Raw genomic sequence first — 15,807 nt, 5'->3', positions numbered from 1 at the left:
TCGGGCATGTATCTGGGAGTAGAATTGGCCGGGTCGCCTGGAGGCTGGTTGCCCGTTGGAGGAACCGCCCGGCGGTCAGCACCGCAGCCGCCCCATGTCTCGTCCGCACACCCCTGCCCTCTGCGGCTCTCCTGGCGGGGCGGGCTGCGTCCTCGCCGTCACCCGGGCTGCTTTTCCCTGACGCCTGGCCACGCTGAGCAGCGTTTGTGTGCTTACTGGCCACTTCAGCGTCATCTTTGGAGGGAGGTCTGTTCAGATCCTTCGTCCGTGGCAGGATCGGGCTGCCTGTCTGTCTGTCTGTCCGACCAGGCTGCAGGTGCTGTTGGTTCCTGTGTGCAGGTGTGTTATATACGCTTAACACGTACAAGTCCCTGGTCAGTTACGCAGTTTGAGAGAGCTTTTTCCGTTTTTTGTTTTTGCAAACGTCTGTTCCTAACGTTGGTGTTTACACGTGGCCTTGACATCTGGGATTTGCTCCTGGGCTTGGTATGACTTGGGGATGTATCTTTTCTCCCTGGGATAGATGGTGCTCTTGATACTGTGAATGCCTAGCGGGTCCTTACTGCCCGAATTGCCACACTCCTCTGGATTCCCAGGTGGACATGGGTCTGTTTCGAGCTCCTCTTGTCTGTGGATCAATCCTGGTTTTCCAAGTGACAGCTTTGTAGCATGTCTAACGGTGGGTGGTACACGTGTCCCCTGTGCCTCCAAACGTCCATACGTTGTTTGCCAAAGGAAGCCAGACACAGAAGGTCACGTCCCATGTGACTCCACTCACGGGGGGGTCCCGTCCACAGAGACAGTAGATGGTGGGAGTGGGGGGTGTGGTGGGGGGCGGGGAGTCAGTGCTTCGTGGGGACAGAGTCTCAGTTTCGGGAGATGGAAAGTTCTAGAGACGGATGGAGGGGGTGGCTGCATGACAGTGTGAGTGTGCTTGCCGCCCGTGAGCCGTGCATTTAGATGTGGTATGTATTCCGTACATTTTAACCACAGTGAAAAAAACAAAAAACGACTTGGTTGTTGTGTCCTTCCCCCCACAGTGGAGTTTTGTGTTTTGTTTCGGTTTATCGATACTTAGTTTGTGTGTTTTGGGGGGGAGCATAGCTAGTTACTGAGGTGTAGCTGACAGGGTGTCACCGGTTGTGCACCTGAAGTTAACGTGACTCTTGGCTGTCCTTGAACATGGACTTCGTACAAGAACAGGGGTGCCTGGGGGGCTCCGTTGGTCAAGTGTCCGGCTCTTGACTTCGGCTCAGGTCACCGTCTCACGGTCCCGGGAGAATCGGGCTCTGCACTGTGGGATTGTTTCTCCCTGTTTGCCCCTCCCCTGCTCATGCCACGCTTTCTCAAAACAAATGAACTTAAAGCGAATATGTAAAAAATCCTTTTGCTTTTGGTTGAGTTTGCTTGGTCTCTGAAGCTGGGTGCAAACCTCTGGCCCATCTGCACACGAAGGACTTTGAACAACTTTGAAGCTCCGTTCGAAGTCGGCAGAGTTTCGGGCGTAGAGGCCGTGGACGTTCCTGTCATTCTGGTGCAGGGGGTTTTTTGCCGCCTCAACCTCCATGCCCTCCTTCCAGCAGCACGTGGCCTTCCTTTGAGAATTCGTCCCTTTTGGGGACCGGATCCTGCCTGTGCCATTGAGTATAACCTCCCTAAGATTGGTTCAGGTTGGGCTGTTGCTCAGACACCTGCCTCAGGCCTCATGGAAGAGGTGCCCCCTCCTTGGATACGGGTGGATTGAGGAGGGGGGCCCCAGCGTTCACATGGCCCCAGGCCCCTGTGACATGCTGTGAGCTGGGTCAAGCCTGGCCTGAAGCTGGCCCCAAACCAGTAAATTACCAGGCACCTCATGAACAGCATCCAGAGGCCTTCGTTTACAGGCCTGGCCAGACTTCAGGGGGAGGCTTTTCATGACCCTTGCTGTTTGAATAATGCCCGTAAGTGGAAAGCTGCCGTCTGGCTGAACACGGAATACAGGTAAATGGTCTTATCTGAGCTTTTTAATTTTTTTTTTTTTTTTTAATTTACTTATTTTGAGAGAGAGCCCACGAGCTGGGAGGGGCAGAGAGGGGGAGAGAGAATCCCAAGCAGACCCTGTCAGCGTAGAGCCTGACGTGGTGCTCGATCCCATGAACCAGGAGATGATGACCTGAGCAGAAGTCGAGAGTCTAAAGTTTATTTTGAGAGAGCAGGCAGGGAAGGGGCAGAGAGAGAGAGAGAGAGACAGAATCCCAAGCAGGCTCCACACTGTCAGCACAGAGCCCAACGCAGGGCTCAGTCTCACAAACCGAGATCATGACCTGAGCCGAAATCAAGAGTCAGACGCTTAACCAACTGAGCCAGCCAGGCGCCCCTCTTCTGACCCTCTTAAAGCATATATCGGGTGGGCGTGCTCTTTTCCGTGAAGAGCCAGGCCATAGGTATTCTCGGCCCCGGGCCAGACGGCCCCTGGGTGCTTACTCGGCTCTGCGGGGACATGGGCAGCGCGTGACGAGGTTTGGCTGCGTGCAGCTCCGCGTTGGGCTGTTTGCCGGCTCGGTGATCTCCTTTTCCAGATCTTTCTTAGCTAACCCTAAGGGGGTTCACAGTGCCGTCTCCGAAGGTGGCCACAGAATTTAAACCTGTTCCTCAGGCACACTGGCCCCGTTTCCAGGGCTGGCGGCTGCCACACTGGATGGTGAACGGACAGCATTTCTTTCATCTGGAAGGTTCTACCGAACGGTGCTGGGCTAGAAGTTTCTACGAAGTGGTTGTTTGAGGTTGTGTCTGCACAGCTGGTCTCAAAGGCCACTGGAGCTCACACAGCTACAGTGGAACTTCTGTGTCCTCTGTGTCCGTACCCCCAGCCTGCCACCACCAGAGAAGATAGGCTCGGATTTTAAACTTTATTTTAAGCAGAGTAAATGTGCATGTGAAAGACGTACATCGTGAGCAGATGCGCCTAAACCCCCAGCGTCCCGACTCGGTTTTCCAGGAAAGCAAGGGCGTGGTGCTGCCACTGGCCGCTGCGGTCTGGCTTTCAGAGTGGCCTTCGGTGGTGGCCCAGCGGTGAGCGGTCAAGGCAGAGCTCGTAGGCCCACAGGGCAGCTGGCCCCGGGGGCAGGGCCACGCGGCAGGGACGTCCGAGGCTTCTCTGAGCACACAGTCAGTCCCCAGACGACTGGACAGCAGGATCTCCCAGCGTGGCTGGGTCGGGTCGCCAGGGCACACAGGCAGACGGAGCGGGCTTCGGCCTCACCCAGTGCCCCGGAAGCTTCTGGAAGAGGCAGCCGGCAATGCCCTCACCGGTACGGGCTTGAAGGAACAGGCCTCCCGTGGCCTCCCGGTGACTGGACACCCACAGGGATGGGAGCCGGGAACACACGGCGTGCCCCGCGCCCCAGCTACACAAACTCGGGCTGCCTCTCGTGGCCGGTGCCCGCTGCGATCTGCCCACCGTGGAGCCACGTGACGGGCAGTCCGACCTCGGCCACATTGTTGCACTGATTGGTGTTGAACTCGGAAAGCTGCTCTGCCAGGCCCTCCCCGGCCCCGGCCCCCAGCTGCTCCTCACTGCCGCTGCCACTGCCCTGGGCCTCCTCCACGCTGGCCTCGCTGCCCTGCTTCTCCAGGAAGCTGAGGCGGTACGCGCCCCTGCCCGCCGGGGACGGCAACTCCGAGGCCTCCTCCCCCTCGGAGTCGGAGTCGTTGGAGGCCAGTTGGGATTCTGCGAAGCCAAGGAAGGTGGGGTGGGGGCAGAGAGGCCAGTTGCGCCGTGACCAGGAGGGACCTGGGGTCCACCGCCTGACCTGCCGTCCTCTCGCCCGGCCCGCTCCCCACCCTGGGACCACCCACCCGCAGGCCGAGGTGCGGGCTCAAGGCCCAGGGCACCCACGTCGGTGTCTACAGAATACCGCAAAAAGGCGTCTCTTTGCTGGTATTTGCAACAAATCAAGTTAATATAGGAGATGTCCCTGCCCATGGGGCATGTGGCCTCCAAAGCCCCTGACGTGGCCCCCTAACACCACACGGTCTGCCAGCGGGCACCCAGGCTGCCCCGCTCACCTGGACCCCCGTCTGCAGCCTCCTCCCGCAGCGGGAGGGCAGCCCCTGCACCCGCCTCTGGGCATGGCACCTGCACCCCATCCTCAGCCCGCCGGTCATCCGCATCCTCCTGTGGGCGGCAGAATGTGGTCAGCCAGGGTCCGGGATTCTGGTCCCTCCCAGGCTCTGTTCTCCATCTGGTTAACTAAACACCCGGCGCGCGGATGGCCTGATGCCACTGTGCCTGGTGTCGCTAAGCAGCTGCGACTCGCCCACGTGGGGCAGAAGGCCATGGCAGGCAAGGCCGAGGTCTCGTGTGGATGCCAGTGTGCCCTGCCGCCCCGAACACACACCCCCTGGAAGAGGGCCTTCCACGGGGACGGGAGCACGGGAGCACGAGGCTCGAGAGCAGAGCAGACGGGGCTGGCAGACAGGAGAACGGTGGCACGAGATTAAAACCCAGCAGCCAGGTGAGCTGGCAGGTTGGACCCAGCTGGGCAGCACGCGAGCGTGAGGACTTGCTGTAGGCGGCACGGAGACGGGAGACCCACGGGGCCAGGCCGAACGCGAGGTCTGAGGTGGGCTCCGGGGGGGGGCACGGCCACAGGGCCTTTGCACCAACAGTGGCTCTCCCTCAAGGGTCGAGCCTTTCCTCCATCAGTTCTTTGCTTAAAAGATGCCTCCAAGGCCACTTTTGACCACCCGGCCCAAAGCAAGCGCGTCAGTCATTCTGTCTCTGGCCCGGCCCCCTGCTCAGAGCGGGTCGCCCTGCAGTCCACCAACACCCTCCCCTGGCCCCCAGGCACCTCAGGCTCCTCCTCGAAGACCAGGTCGTAGTGGGTGATGAGGGTCTCCACGATGCGGGCCTGGTGGGGGTAGTCCACCAGGGAGGACAGGGACACGGTGGCCTCGGTGGGCCTTGGCCGCAGCAGCGTGGGTCCAAACACGATGCCCAGGTTCCCCGGGGTCATCTTGTTGTCCTGCTCCACCTCCACGATCCTGGGGGCCACGCGGGTGCGGGAGCAGGTGTGAATGGCTCCCCCAGGCCCCCCACGACCCGGACCCCTGCCAGGCCGGCCCTCACCTGCGCAGGTGTCGCAGCAGGTACCGCAGTGTGGCCCTGTTCTCGGGCGGCAGGCCCTGCAGGCGCTCCCGCAGCCGGCCCGCCACGGCCACGGCTGCAGCCTCGCTCTCGGCGGCGTCGGGCCGGCCCCGTGACGCTGCCTTGGCCTCGGCCTCCGCCTTCAGACTGTCCTTGGCCAGCCCCACGAGCTCGTGGTAGAGGCGGAAGGAGATGAGCGGTTCGGGCAGCTGTGGGCGACGGGTCGGACGGGGTCAGAGGCCCCCAGCCCAGCGGTACCCCCCCCGCCCACCCCCGGTCCCGGCTCAGCCGGCACTCGGCCCCACCTGGCGCAGGTAGAGTTTGAGGACGTTGCTGACGTCGTGGGGCGAGGCCTGGGACAGTTCCACCAGCTCCTTGCCGTTCTCGAAGTCCTGGCACAGCTTCTCCACGCGTGTTTTCACCCCGTTGACACGGTAGATGCCCTGTGGGGGCCGCGGTCAGCACGGCCCCCGCCCGCCGCGCCGCTGCCCCCCCCCCACCCCGGGACGAACCCCCCGCTGCTGCCCGGGGGCTGGTCACCTTGGTGTGCAGCGCCCGCCGCTCGATCTCACAGATGCACTTCTTGACGATGAAGGGCACGCCGTCGGGCGTGCCACGGGCCGCCTGGCCGAAGTCCTGGCCGAAGAGCTGCAGGCGGCCTTGGAGCTTCTTGTGGCCGCACTGGATGGCCAGCGTCTCCAGGCACTTCTTGTGGCAGGCCAGGCAGCACTGCGGCGGGCGGCGGGTCAGAGACCCCCGCCCAGCGCCCTCCTGACCCTCACTCCCTCGCGGCGTCTCCAGAAGCGCCACCGCTCCCGGCTCACTCTGTCTCCTCGGCTGGGGGACACGCCTGCCTCGGCGGGTGCCTGCCACCCCAGCTCCTTCCTTCCAGACGCCTCGCTTTGCCTGCCGACAGCCCGGCGGTCCTGCCTCCGGGCCTTGGGCGCTGCCCCCCGGGGCCCTCCGGTCTCCAGCTGCTCCCCTCTGCTCCCGGCCGAGCGGACCCCCTCGAGCACGTAGCCCCAGCCGTCCCCCGAGCTCGACCCACCTCCTCGCACTCGGCGCCCTGGAAGTAGACGTAGCTGTTGCACTCCCTGCACTTGGCTGGCGTGCGCAGCTTCCGCAGCCGGTGCGTTCGCGCCGCCTTGGACAGCCCCACGTGGCGGAAGGGCCCGCTGGGCACGGCCACCGGCAGCTCGGGGGCCATGCCGTTGAGGTCGGCTGCGGGGCGGGGCAAGCAGTGAGCCTCGCGGCCGCAGGCCACCACCGGGCCCACCGGCCTCCCCCTGACACCGGGCCCGGGGGCCCCTCACCCTGCTCGAAGGCTGAGGACTCTGCGCTGCCGTCCTGGTCCGCCAGCTCCTCGCCGGATGACATCCGCTGCAGCTTCTTAAAGTCCCCTGCACGGGAGACCGGCGTCAGGCACCCCGAGCCACGAGGGACCCTCCCCAGAGGGCTCACGGCCGCCACGGCGTCCCACCACCCCCCGGCTGCCCCAGACGCCCGGCAGGCGGGGGCCCCCTCACCTGAGCCAGGGCCGGGGTCCAGGCTGCCGTCGGAGTCCGCAGTGCTGCTGGGCCACGACTTGTGCACCTGGTGGCCACGCCCACCTGCGGAAGGAGGCGTCTCCAGTGGGGGCCGCGGGGAAGCCACACCCACCCCGCCCTGCGCCAGGCGCTCACCCCTGCGGTCCTTGGCCGGCGCCCCCTCGGTGGGCCCGCCTTCCTCCTCGGGACCGCCGGCGGCCTCTGTCCCCACGGCGTCGCTGACGTTGAGGCTACCCTTCCGGGTGCGCATGACCGGAGACCTGGTGGACCGAGCCAGAGGCAGGGGACGGGACGGGACGGGACGGGGGTCACAGAGGCACTGCAGGCGGGAAGCCCGGCCCCCCCCCCCCCCCCCCCCCCGCGGGGCCCGTGCCCCTGGCCGTACCAGGTGTTGGTGGAGACGTAGGGCTCGAAGTCGTAGCGCACGTCCGGCTCATCGCCCCGCTGCAGCTGGCACACGTGGGAGGCGTACTGCTGGCCGGGGTCGTATAGCTTGCTGCTCTCGCACAGCATCTGGAAGTGCACGGGCAGCGGGGCCGTCTGCATGTGCATCATCTGGTAGTAGGAGATGGTGGCCTGCGGGCGGGCGGGCGGGCGGGTAAGCCGCACCGACCGGGCCCAGGGCCCCCCTGCCCCCCGTGGCCAGAGCGCGGGGCCGCACCGACTTGATGGTCTGGTCGCTCTGCCGAATGACCTCTTGGATCTGCCGCAGCACCGTCACCTTGGCGTCCTCCAGCTCCTGCTTCTGCGTCTTGGCATCGGCCACACACGTGCGGTAAGTGGCCATGGCCTCCTCCGCCTGCGTGGGGGCAGAGCGGTGCCCAGAGATGCCTCAGCCCGGCCTCGGCCCCCGGGACGTCGCCAGGCCGGCCGCAGGAACCGAGGCAGCAGAACGGGCTGGGACGCGTTCCCACGGGACACGCAGCCTGGGCCGGCGCCGCGGGCTTCTGCCGCCAGGGCCCCCTCCTTGTCTGCGCTCACCTTGTTCTTGGCCTCCTCCTCCAGACGCCTCCGCTTGTCCAGGGTCTTGGAGGCCGCGGCCCCGGGCCCCGTGCCTGCCTGCTCCTCCTCGGCCTTGGCCGCCAGGAAGCGGGCCTTGCTGTGGTCCTCACAGCGCTGCCCGTAGCCCTGCTTGGCCTTGCGAAGGTTGGACTCGGCCTCTTGCTGCGGGCAGGAGGGTGAGGGCGCCAGTCCGGAGCCGGGCTCCAGCTGGGCTCCGCCTCCCGGCCCCTGTCCCCAACCACCCCCATCAGCCACCCACACATCTTGTGCCCACGGCCCTGCGGGGCAGACAGAGGCCCTACCCAAGAGTGGACAGGAGAACAGGAGGGGACGCCTGCCTACGGACGCCTGGGAGGAACGGGCGTCCGGTGTGCCCACATCACAGCCCCCGCAGCTGAGACCTCTACCCGCCCCTGCCAGAGTGGTGGCCACCCTCCCGTCTCTCACTTCCCCTCTTACGCAGGAGAGGTGTAAAGCCGCCCCGGCAGGAAGCCGGGCGCCCTGAGGGTTGGTCAGAAACATGGCGAGTCTTCTGGGGGCCACGCCCCAGCCTGCGCTGTCAGAGGCTTAAACGTACAGAAACTAGCTCGTGCAAATACCAGGGGAAACGTGGAGAGGGTCTGAAAACCATTTTGCTGTGGGAGGGCCTTGAACATGGGACACAGACCCAGAAACCACACAAGAAAAGGCTACCGCTGACACGCTCAGGCTTCTGGCTGGCAAAACAGGCCAAAGGTAGAGTCAAAAGTCAAAGACGATAAACCGGGGGGGGGGGGGGGGGGGGATCCGTAACTCACATCAGCAAGGGCTGAGATCTCTAGTACGTCAAGAGCTCTGACAAATCAGTAAGAAAGAAAGAAGGCATCATCCAGCCCCAAATGAGCAAAGGGCAGGAAACAAGTGTTTCGAGGAGGGAAGCAGAGGGAGCTCAGGAGAGGCTCACACGTTCACACCCTCCCCCGGCCGTCCCGCTTTGGGCACCCGTCGGAGATAAGTGTCCGGTCACAGGTCCGAGAGATGGACGCAAGCTGTCGCAGCGCTGGTGTCTGAAACACCAACAGCCCAGCGGTGACGGGAAGGTAGCGGTAGGATTTAGTGAACTCAGTCCAGTGGCCTCCACAGCTGAGCGCCTGGAGCGGAAGACGCGCCCCCCGCCCCCAGATTGAGGTGCCCAGGCCTCCGGCCACGGGACGGGGTGTGAAGGGCCAGGAGCAGAAGAGCCAGCCCGACGCGCTGGCGAGCATACGGAAGGGGAGGGGCGCTTGCTGGAAGGCGGTGGGGGGGAGGTTTTCAGCGAAGGCCCCGTTAACGTAGCTGGGAAACACACAGATGCCTCCCGCTTTGGAAAAGTCTAAAACCAAACTGGGGGGGGGAGACGCAAAGGAAGCTGGCGCTCGCACCAGACCCGCTGCGCCTGCGCGGGGGGCGCACTGGCTCCCCACTCCTCCCCGCACCCCCGCGGGTGGCGGCCCGGGATCTCTTCCACGCAGGGCCTGCGCCCCCCTCGGGCGCCACTGCCAGCCTCCTGCGGGCACGGGAGGCCACAGCGCCGGGCCCCTCCCACCACCCCGTCCCCGCCGGCCTACCAGCTTCCTCTGGGCACGGTGCCACGACTCCTTAATCTCCTTCCTGCGCTTCTCATGCTCAAGCCGCCTCAGGCTCAGGGGCTGGCGGGGGGCACAGACCGTGAGCGAGGGGGGCCCCGGCGCACCCCCGGCCGGCCCACCCGCCCGCCCGCCCGGCCCACCTGGATGAAGGTCTGGTTCTGCAGCGTGCCCACCGCCTGCACCATGTTGTGGCCGAACTCCAGCTCCTGCTCCAGCGCCAGGGAGTAGATGGACAGGAGGGGCATGTGCGGCTGCGGGGCGGGGGCGGCGGTCACGGAGGAGGGCCTGGCACCCACGGCGCAGGCGGGGGGCCCCTTCCCTGTGGCCCCTCTGGGGGGCGTGGAGACGCACACCCAGGCCCCAGGGACCCCACCTCCTGCATGACGCTCTGTCTGCAGCTGTGCACGATTTTCTGCAGGCCTTTGGCGAAGTCCATCTCTGCGGGCGGGGGCGGCGTGAGTGCGGGGCTGTGGGGGCGGCGCCTCCCCCCGGCCCCGCACCCCGGGCCGCCCTTACCCAGCATCGTCCGCTTCTCCAGGTAGCCGATGAGGTCCTTCATGTACTTGGCCATGTTCTTGGCATACAGCAGCGCGGCATCCACGCCGCCTTCGCAGCGCTGCAGCAACATGTCCACCTCCTCGGGGGGCAGGCAGCCTGCGGGGCGCCCGCTTAGCCCGGCCCGACGCCCCCCTCCCTCCCCGCCCGCCGGGCCAGCGCCCGCCCGCCCGACGTGTCTCACCGTCACAGTCCTCGGTGCTGGGGGTGGAGCCCTCGCTCCCCTGCGAGTACAGGCTCTCCATGGTCTGTGTGGGCGGGGGACGCGGGTGAGTCGCCCCCCCCCCCGCCACCCCCTGGCAGAGAGGGACGGCCCCCAGAGGACACGGGAGTGACTCACCCCACCCTGCTCACCTGGCTGGGGTCCCCAGGGGGCACCGACAGGAGGGTGCTGCTGTCCACTTCCCCCATGAGGAACTCGGACACGCTGCAGGGCAGGGCAGGGCAGGGCAGGGCAGGGTGAGTGCCGAGACACACGCAGCCCCGGGCCCCCCAGCCTCGCCCCAGCAGCCCCACGGCACTCACGTGCTACTGAAGGAGACAGCGATGGTCTCCAGGGCCTTCTCAAACTCCCGCTTGTCAGACTCATTGTTGCACTCGTAATGGAAGGCTGGCGGGCAGAGACAAGGACGAGGCGGCTGACCCACTTCTGGAGGTGACCACCCCTGCCTGCGGCCACCTGAAGGGAGCTCCCAGACCAGGGGAGCAGGAGGGCAGCTGTGCCTGTCAAACTGCCGTGCGCCCTTCACAACCCGCTTCGAACGCCCCCTCCCCCCCGGGCAGCCCTCCCCGGGGCCGCTGGAGCCCTCGCCACCCTGCCCCAGCTGGCTGACCTCTGATCTTGGCAATGAGGGTGCCCGCGGCAGTGAGCGTCTCCACCGTGTTGAGCAGCGGGAACCTGGAGATGATCTGTCGCATCACACGAAGGGCCTCCCCCAGGCACTCGTGGGCCAGGGGCCGGCGGGCCTCCAGCAGGTCTGTGGGGCACGGTGGGTGTGAGCAGGGAGGAAGCGCCTGCCCCCTGCTCAGGGCTCCTGTCCCAGGATGGGGAGACGGAGGCAGAGGTGGGGAGGGCAAAGCTCACTGTGGGGCCTCAGGTGAGGCACGGTCCCTCTGGGCTGCGGGCCAGGGCCACAAAGGCCAGACCACGGCTCAGGCAGTCCCTTCTCAGAACTTTCTCTTCCTGTCCTTCAAGAGACCAAACTCCTGCTCGTCCTTCAAGCTGCAGGCCTGGTGCCCCCTCCTCCGTGCAGCCCACCAGGCCCCTTTCCTGCCACAAGCTCACACGGCTGCTCAAGTTTCTGTCCAGCTCTGGACCTGCCCTGCCTCCTGCCACCATCTGCTCTCCCCTGCCAACCACCCCGTGAGGCAGGTGCGGTCACCATCCCCATTCTGTAGACGAGGAAGCTGAGGCACAGAGAGGGGCAGGCCGTTCTCAAGGATGATGGAGCTTTTCTGTGTTCACTAGCTCTGCAGGTATGAGAACTCCAGACAGGAGGACCCCAGGTGGCCTTATCTCCAGGGCAGTGGGGAGCCATAGAAGGTGCTACAGCAAAGCAGGGCAAGGTCAGATCTGTGTTTTGGAACGTGCCTTTCAGTGCCCTCCGTGAACAGTTTTGTTTTGCTTTTTTAAGATTTTAGTTTTAAGTTATCTCTGTACCCAACCTGGAGCTTGAACTCACAACCCCAAGATCAAGAGGCACACACTCTGGGCACCCGGGTGGCTCAGTCTTAGGTTAAGCACCCAGTTTTGGCTCGGGTCGTGATCTCGTGATTCGTGGGTTCAAGCCCCACATCAGGCTCTGTCTGCCTGGAGCCTACACTGGATTCTGTGTCTCCCTCTCTCTCTAACCCTCCCCTGCTCACTCTCTGTCTCTGTCTCTTAAAAATAAACATAAGAGAAAAAAAAAATACAAAAAAGCCACACGTCTACGGGCGGAGCCAGCCAGGCGCTCCCCCCCAGTCTTCGTTACCGTGTGTGCGGACGACACCGTGTGCAAAACACACGCCGTTAGAACCACAGGAGTCAGTGGAAGGAGAAGGGCCGACTGCAGACACAAGACACGGAGGCAGCCTCACCTCCTGCGGCCCCCGCGCCCCGACTGCGAGCCTGGCAGACGACGTTCAAGACACCAGGTAGAGCCTCGTGGGCACGGAGGACCCCACCGAAAGCCACCTCCGGGGCGACCCCAGCACCTCACGCCCAAGCACACGCTCGCTGCCTAAGATGACTTGGGCGGGGCGGGGGGGGCTTCAGGAAGCCAGGGAAGCCAGCCACGGGGGGCGGGGGGCACAGGCACACCCCTTCCCGAGAAGGTCCTTCCCCACACCTGCACCTGCCCCGGCCCCGCAAAGCCCAGGTGCCCCGGACGTGCTGCCAGCCGGACCAGGGGACCCTGCACTGTCGCCTCACTTGGGGCTCCACCCAGAGTGGGCCTTACTGTCCTCACAACCATCACGACATGCCGAGGACGTCAGACCCCCGCCAGCTACCCCGCAGGCCCCGTCGAGGCCCCATTTCACAGAAGAGACACCTGAGCTCAGAGGAGGAGGCCCAGCAGGGGAAGGGCCCAGACTCAACCCACATCCTCTCTCGCAGGTGCCCAAAGCGGGTAGAAGGGCGCCCCTGCCCCGGGGCCCAACCTCCCTCAGGACGCAGCCTGGCTCGGCCCCGCCCAGGCCCAGGCCCGGCCTCCGAGGAGGCACAGGGATGGGATCGAGAGGAACCAGGAACTGAGATTAGAGAGTTTCCCCAGGAAACAGCTCCGGCCCCCGCCTGGACCAGACAACCCTGGGGGGCTCCCACCTCCCGACCAGCAGGGCCAGGCCTCCCAGCTCCCGCCCCGCCTTGGCTGGAAGAGCCGGGGGTCAGGGCCCGACGAGGGGCCTCTGTTTCCTCATCTGTAAAGCAGGCGCCTGGGGGAGCGCGTCAGGGCACTCGGCACGGTCCTGGCACTGCGGTTTCTGGGAGGAGCGGGCAGGGCCACGGGCTGCGCACGAGGTGCCAGGGACAAACAGGAAGCGGATGAAAATAACTCGGCAGGAAGCTGGGCCGTCAGCGCCGCACGCAGGAGAAAACGGAACTGCCATCCCGCAGGCCACTGGCTCCCCCTCGTCCCCCCGAATCTGTCCCCGGCCAGACCTCAGCCCACCTCCAGTCCACGCGGGTTCCAACCTGCAGGGCGGACCTTGTCCAGCCCCGGTTCTGACACTTCCTGTGGTCCCCCATTGCCCGCAGGATCACGTCTGGGGTCCTTCACCACACGCTTGACACACCCCGAAACCTGTTCCCCTAAGCACATCTCCATCTTGGGTCTGAGCTTGCACACGTGACGTTCCCTCTGCCCCGGCGCCTTTCTCTCCTGGTGGCCACCCAACTCCTACACACCCCTCGGAGCCCTAGCTGCGGTGGCATCGCCTTCCGAGCCTCGCTGACCCCCCACCCAGGCCCCGGGGCCCCTGCCGCTTCTCACCGTCGTGCAGAACGCACTCCTTGAGCTTCTCCAAGCCTTCGGCAAAGCGGCCCACGTCGGCCAGCAGGTGGGAGATGTCCTCCACGGTGTCGGGGCACGGCCCCTCGGGGGGCAGCTCGGCAGGGCTGCTGGTGGTCAGAGGGCTGCGGTGGCCCCGGCCTAGCGTCCAGGTGCTGGATCCGGACAGCGGGAAGCCAGCAGCGCTGGCATGGCGGCTCAGGCTGGTGGGCCGCTTGAGTGTACCCGTGGCCTTGGCATTTGAGGCTGCGCCTGGTGGCTCCAGGCTGGGGCCGAGGGACACATCAGCCCCGTCTTTCCTGGGCAGCTCCTGGGAGGGCGGGGGAGGAGGGTGACGCAGGTGCTCCGGCCCGGGCACCGCCTCAGTTTCCCCAGAAGTACAGCGGGGCTCCGGAGGGTCTTCGGCCTGACCCCACGGGGATCAGAGGCCAGAGGTCAGAGGGCTGAGATTTGGTGCCCTGCCCCGCCCACACCTGTTACCCAACATCCTCTTCCCCAGCTCTTTCACAAACAACCGTCTTTGCCCAAACCACAGCCAGGGGTGGGGCCTGCGAGGGCGTGGGGGAGGGGCACCCCACTTCCTGGTGGGGCCGGGAGGGCTGGGAGGGGGTCCTCAGCCCCTGCAGCCCCCTCTGGCTGCTGCACACACACCTCCTCCCTGGCGGAGACACCTCTGTCGATTCCTGTAGACCCCCAAGCCCCACGGACACGCCCAGGCCTTGTAGAGTATCCCCAAACTTCGTGGCTCTCCAGACCCGAGAGAGGCACCCCCGGCCCTACACCCCACGGGTCCTGTGTTGTGCTCTGCACCTCTAACCCTTGGGCCCAGTGGTTGTGCTATGGCTCTCAAACCCCGACGGCACCACTGCCCCCAGGTTCCCTGACCACCGCCCTGCGGAGCCCCAGGCCCAATGCCGCCCTGACCCGGACACCCTCCCACCTACTCCCCGGGCCCCACGGCCGGGCCCCGGTCCAAGCAGAGGGATGTGGGGGTCGACCCAAAGCGCTCCTACCGTGAGCTGAACGCCAGGGTCCCGGCCTTTCCTGCGCGGCCCATGCAGTCCAGCCCGGTGGGGGCTGTAGATGGCGTGGGTCCCCCGCCTGCCCAGCATGGAGCTGCTGGGCCCCCAGCACAAGGCGCGCGCCCCTGGGCCCCTGCCGCCTGGGGGTTACTCCAAGGCCCCCGCCCGCTCTGCGCTCCCCAGAGAGGCTCACTCACCCCCAAGGGCTGTGGGCTGGGGCTTCCCGCCCGGTTCTTTTTGGAGATGGAAGGGGTTTTCATAAGCTCCCGCTTCTTCCTGGAGAACATGGTGGGACCTGGGCCCAGTGGCCCAAGACGGGCGGGCCGGGGTCACGCGGGCTGGGGGTCTCAGCGCTGCAGCTCTCCCTCCTGGCTGCCTCGGGGCCACATTGCCGCCGGCCACCCCCTCCCCAGCTGTCAGGCCCACGTGACAGGCCCAGCCCTCATTGGCGGGCCCTCCCTCCGACAGGAAAAGGCCTCCGGAGGCGGTGAGTGACAGAGACGCAGACCTGCCCCCCACCCTCCCTGGCCTCAGCCTGGCCCTCCTCACAGTGGGCTTGAAGGTGGGGTCCCGGGTGCCACCCCCAGCTTCCGCTTTCGGGAGCTCTGCGCATGTGCTGGCCAGGGTGCCTGCGCCCTGCACTGATGCCCCGGTGCGTGGCCAGGGCACACGCAGACGCCCAGGCGCGGCCAGGAGTACGCACACACGCGTGCACGAGGACACGTGCTCGGACGTCATGAAGCCCGCACGTGGAACGGACGAGCCAGGGCTTCCCTCTCAGACCCTGAGCTTGGACACACGCTATCCAGGCCGCCCGTCCTCCCTCCTCTGGCCACCGGGCAGCACAGGGCACAGCAGGCCACCGTCCCCAGCCCTATTCCCACAGTCCGGGGACACACACAGACCATCACACTTGCCAAGCAGCAGCGCTGACGAGGCGTCTTTGGAAACAAGCCTGAGGCTACCCAGCCACGAGACCAGCCACGTGTAGGGACCCCTGCCTTCTTCCCCCCTCCCCAGACCCCCGCTCCCCTCCTCCAACCACCTCTTCTCTTGAAGACCCCTCACCAGGCAGAGGCTTCTCCCCTCCCCCATTCTTCTCACTTCTGGAGTCCCACCCCATCCCCAAACCCCAACAACCCCTTTTCCCTCCCCAACACTGACCCCACTGACCTCTGGTGGGAGGGGCAGGTCTACAGGGCAAAGGGCCCAAAGACCACAGCCTCTGGTGCCAAACCCGCCTCTCCAGGCCCGGGTCCATCCACACACCCAGCTGGGAAGCCCCTTGAGGATCCTAGCACCCACTGCTCTGGGGCCTAGTTTCAGGGGTGAGGGCTGGCTGGCAGACTGCTGGCCTGGTCAGGGCACCTGAGGTCTGGGCCACCCCCAATGGGCTTTTCCAAGTCTTCTGGAACATTCCCCAGCCTTGACCTCCTCCTCCCCACCAGGCTCTCC

At 65.5% G+C, this 15,807-nt stretch overlaps 1 protein-coding gene across 2 annotated transcripts; it reads right to left on the bottom strand.

Moving 5' to 3' along the window:
- Nucleotides 1–2,874: 2,874 nt before the first annotated feature.
- Nucleotides 2,875–15,340, bottom strand: ARHGAP45 (Rho GTPase activating protein 45). Of its 2 annotated transcripts, none has more exons than XM_045491179.1 (23): nucleotides 14,550–15,340; nucleotides 13,313–13,640; nucleotides 10,673–10,816; nucleotides 10,365–10,449; nucleotides 10,194–10,266; nucleotides 10,024–10,087; nucleotides 9,801–9,938; nucleotides 9,658–9,722; nucleotides 9,425–9,535; nucleotides 9,264–9,344; nucleotides 7,657–7,839; nucleotides 7,337–7,474; nucleotides 7,061–7,251; nucleotides 6,811–6,935; nucleotides 6,655–6,738; nucleotides 6,442–6,528; nucleotides 6,177–6,349; nucleotides 5,669–5,857; nucleotides 5,434–5,571; nucleotides 5,111–5,337; nucleotides 4,833–5,025; nucleotides 4,048–4,156; nucleotides 2,875–3,709 (listed from the first exon to the last, which is right to left on the bottom strand). In XM_045491179.1, exons 1-23 carry the CDS (start codon nucleotides 14,637–14,639, stop codon nucleotides 3,387–3,389), a joined length of 3,339 nt encoding a protein of 1,112 aa, XP_045347135.1. In that variant the 5' UTR covers nucleotides 14,640–15,340; the 3' UTR covers nucleotides 2,875–3,386. The 2 variants fall into 2 exon arrangements, with proteins under 2 accessions (XP_045347135.1, XP_045347134.1); XM_045491178.1 differs by lacking the exon at nucleotides 14,550–15,340 and adding an exon at nucleotides 14,344–14,493.
- Between the last annotated feature and the right edge of the window lie 467 nt (nucleotides 15,341–15,807).

This window comes from Leopardus geoffroyi, chromosome A2 (genome assembly GCF_018350155.1).
Source record: "Leopardus geoffroyi isolate Oge1 chromosome A2, O.geoffroyi_Oge1_pat1.0, whole genome shotgun sequence".
NCBI lineage: Eukaryota > Metazoa > Chordata > Mammalia > Carnivora > Felidae > Leopardus > Leopardus geoffroyi.
The sequence above is the reverse complement of the archived record's forward strand: the minus strand, read 5'-3'. Positions and strand labels throughout refer to the sequence as shown.

Coding starts and splice junctions, on each gene's coding strand:
- ARHGAP45 (XM_045491178.1), bottom strand. CDS start 14,442: ATGCTGGGCAGGCGGGGGACCCACGCCATCTACAGCCCCCACCGGGCT. Junction 6,739..6,810: donor GCCGGCCAAGGACCGCAGGG/GTGAGCGCCTGG, acceptor CTCCTTCCGCAG/GTGGGCGTGGCCACCAGGTG. Junction 5,858..6,176: donor AGGGCGCCGAGTGCGAGGAG/GTGGGTCGAGCT, acceptor CGCCCGCCGCAG/TGCTGCCTGGCCTGCCACAA.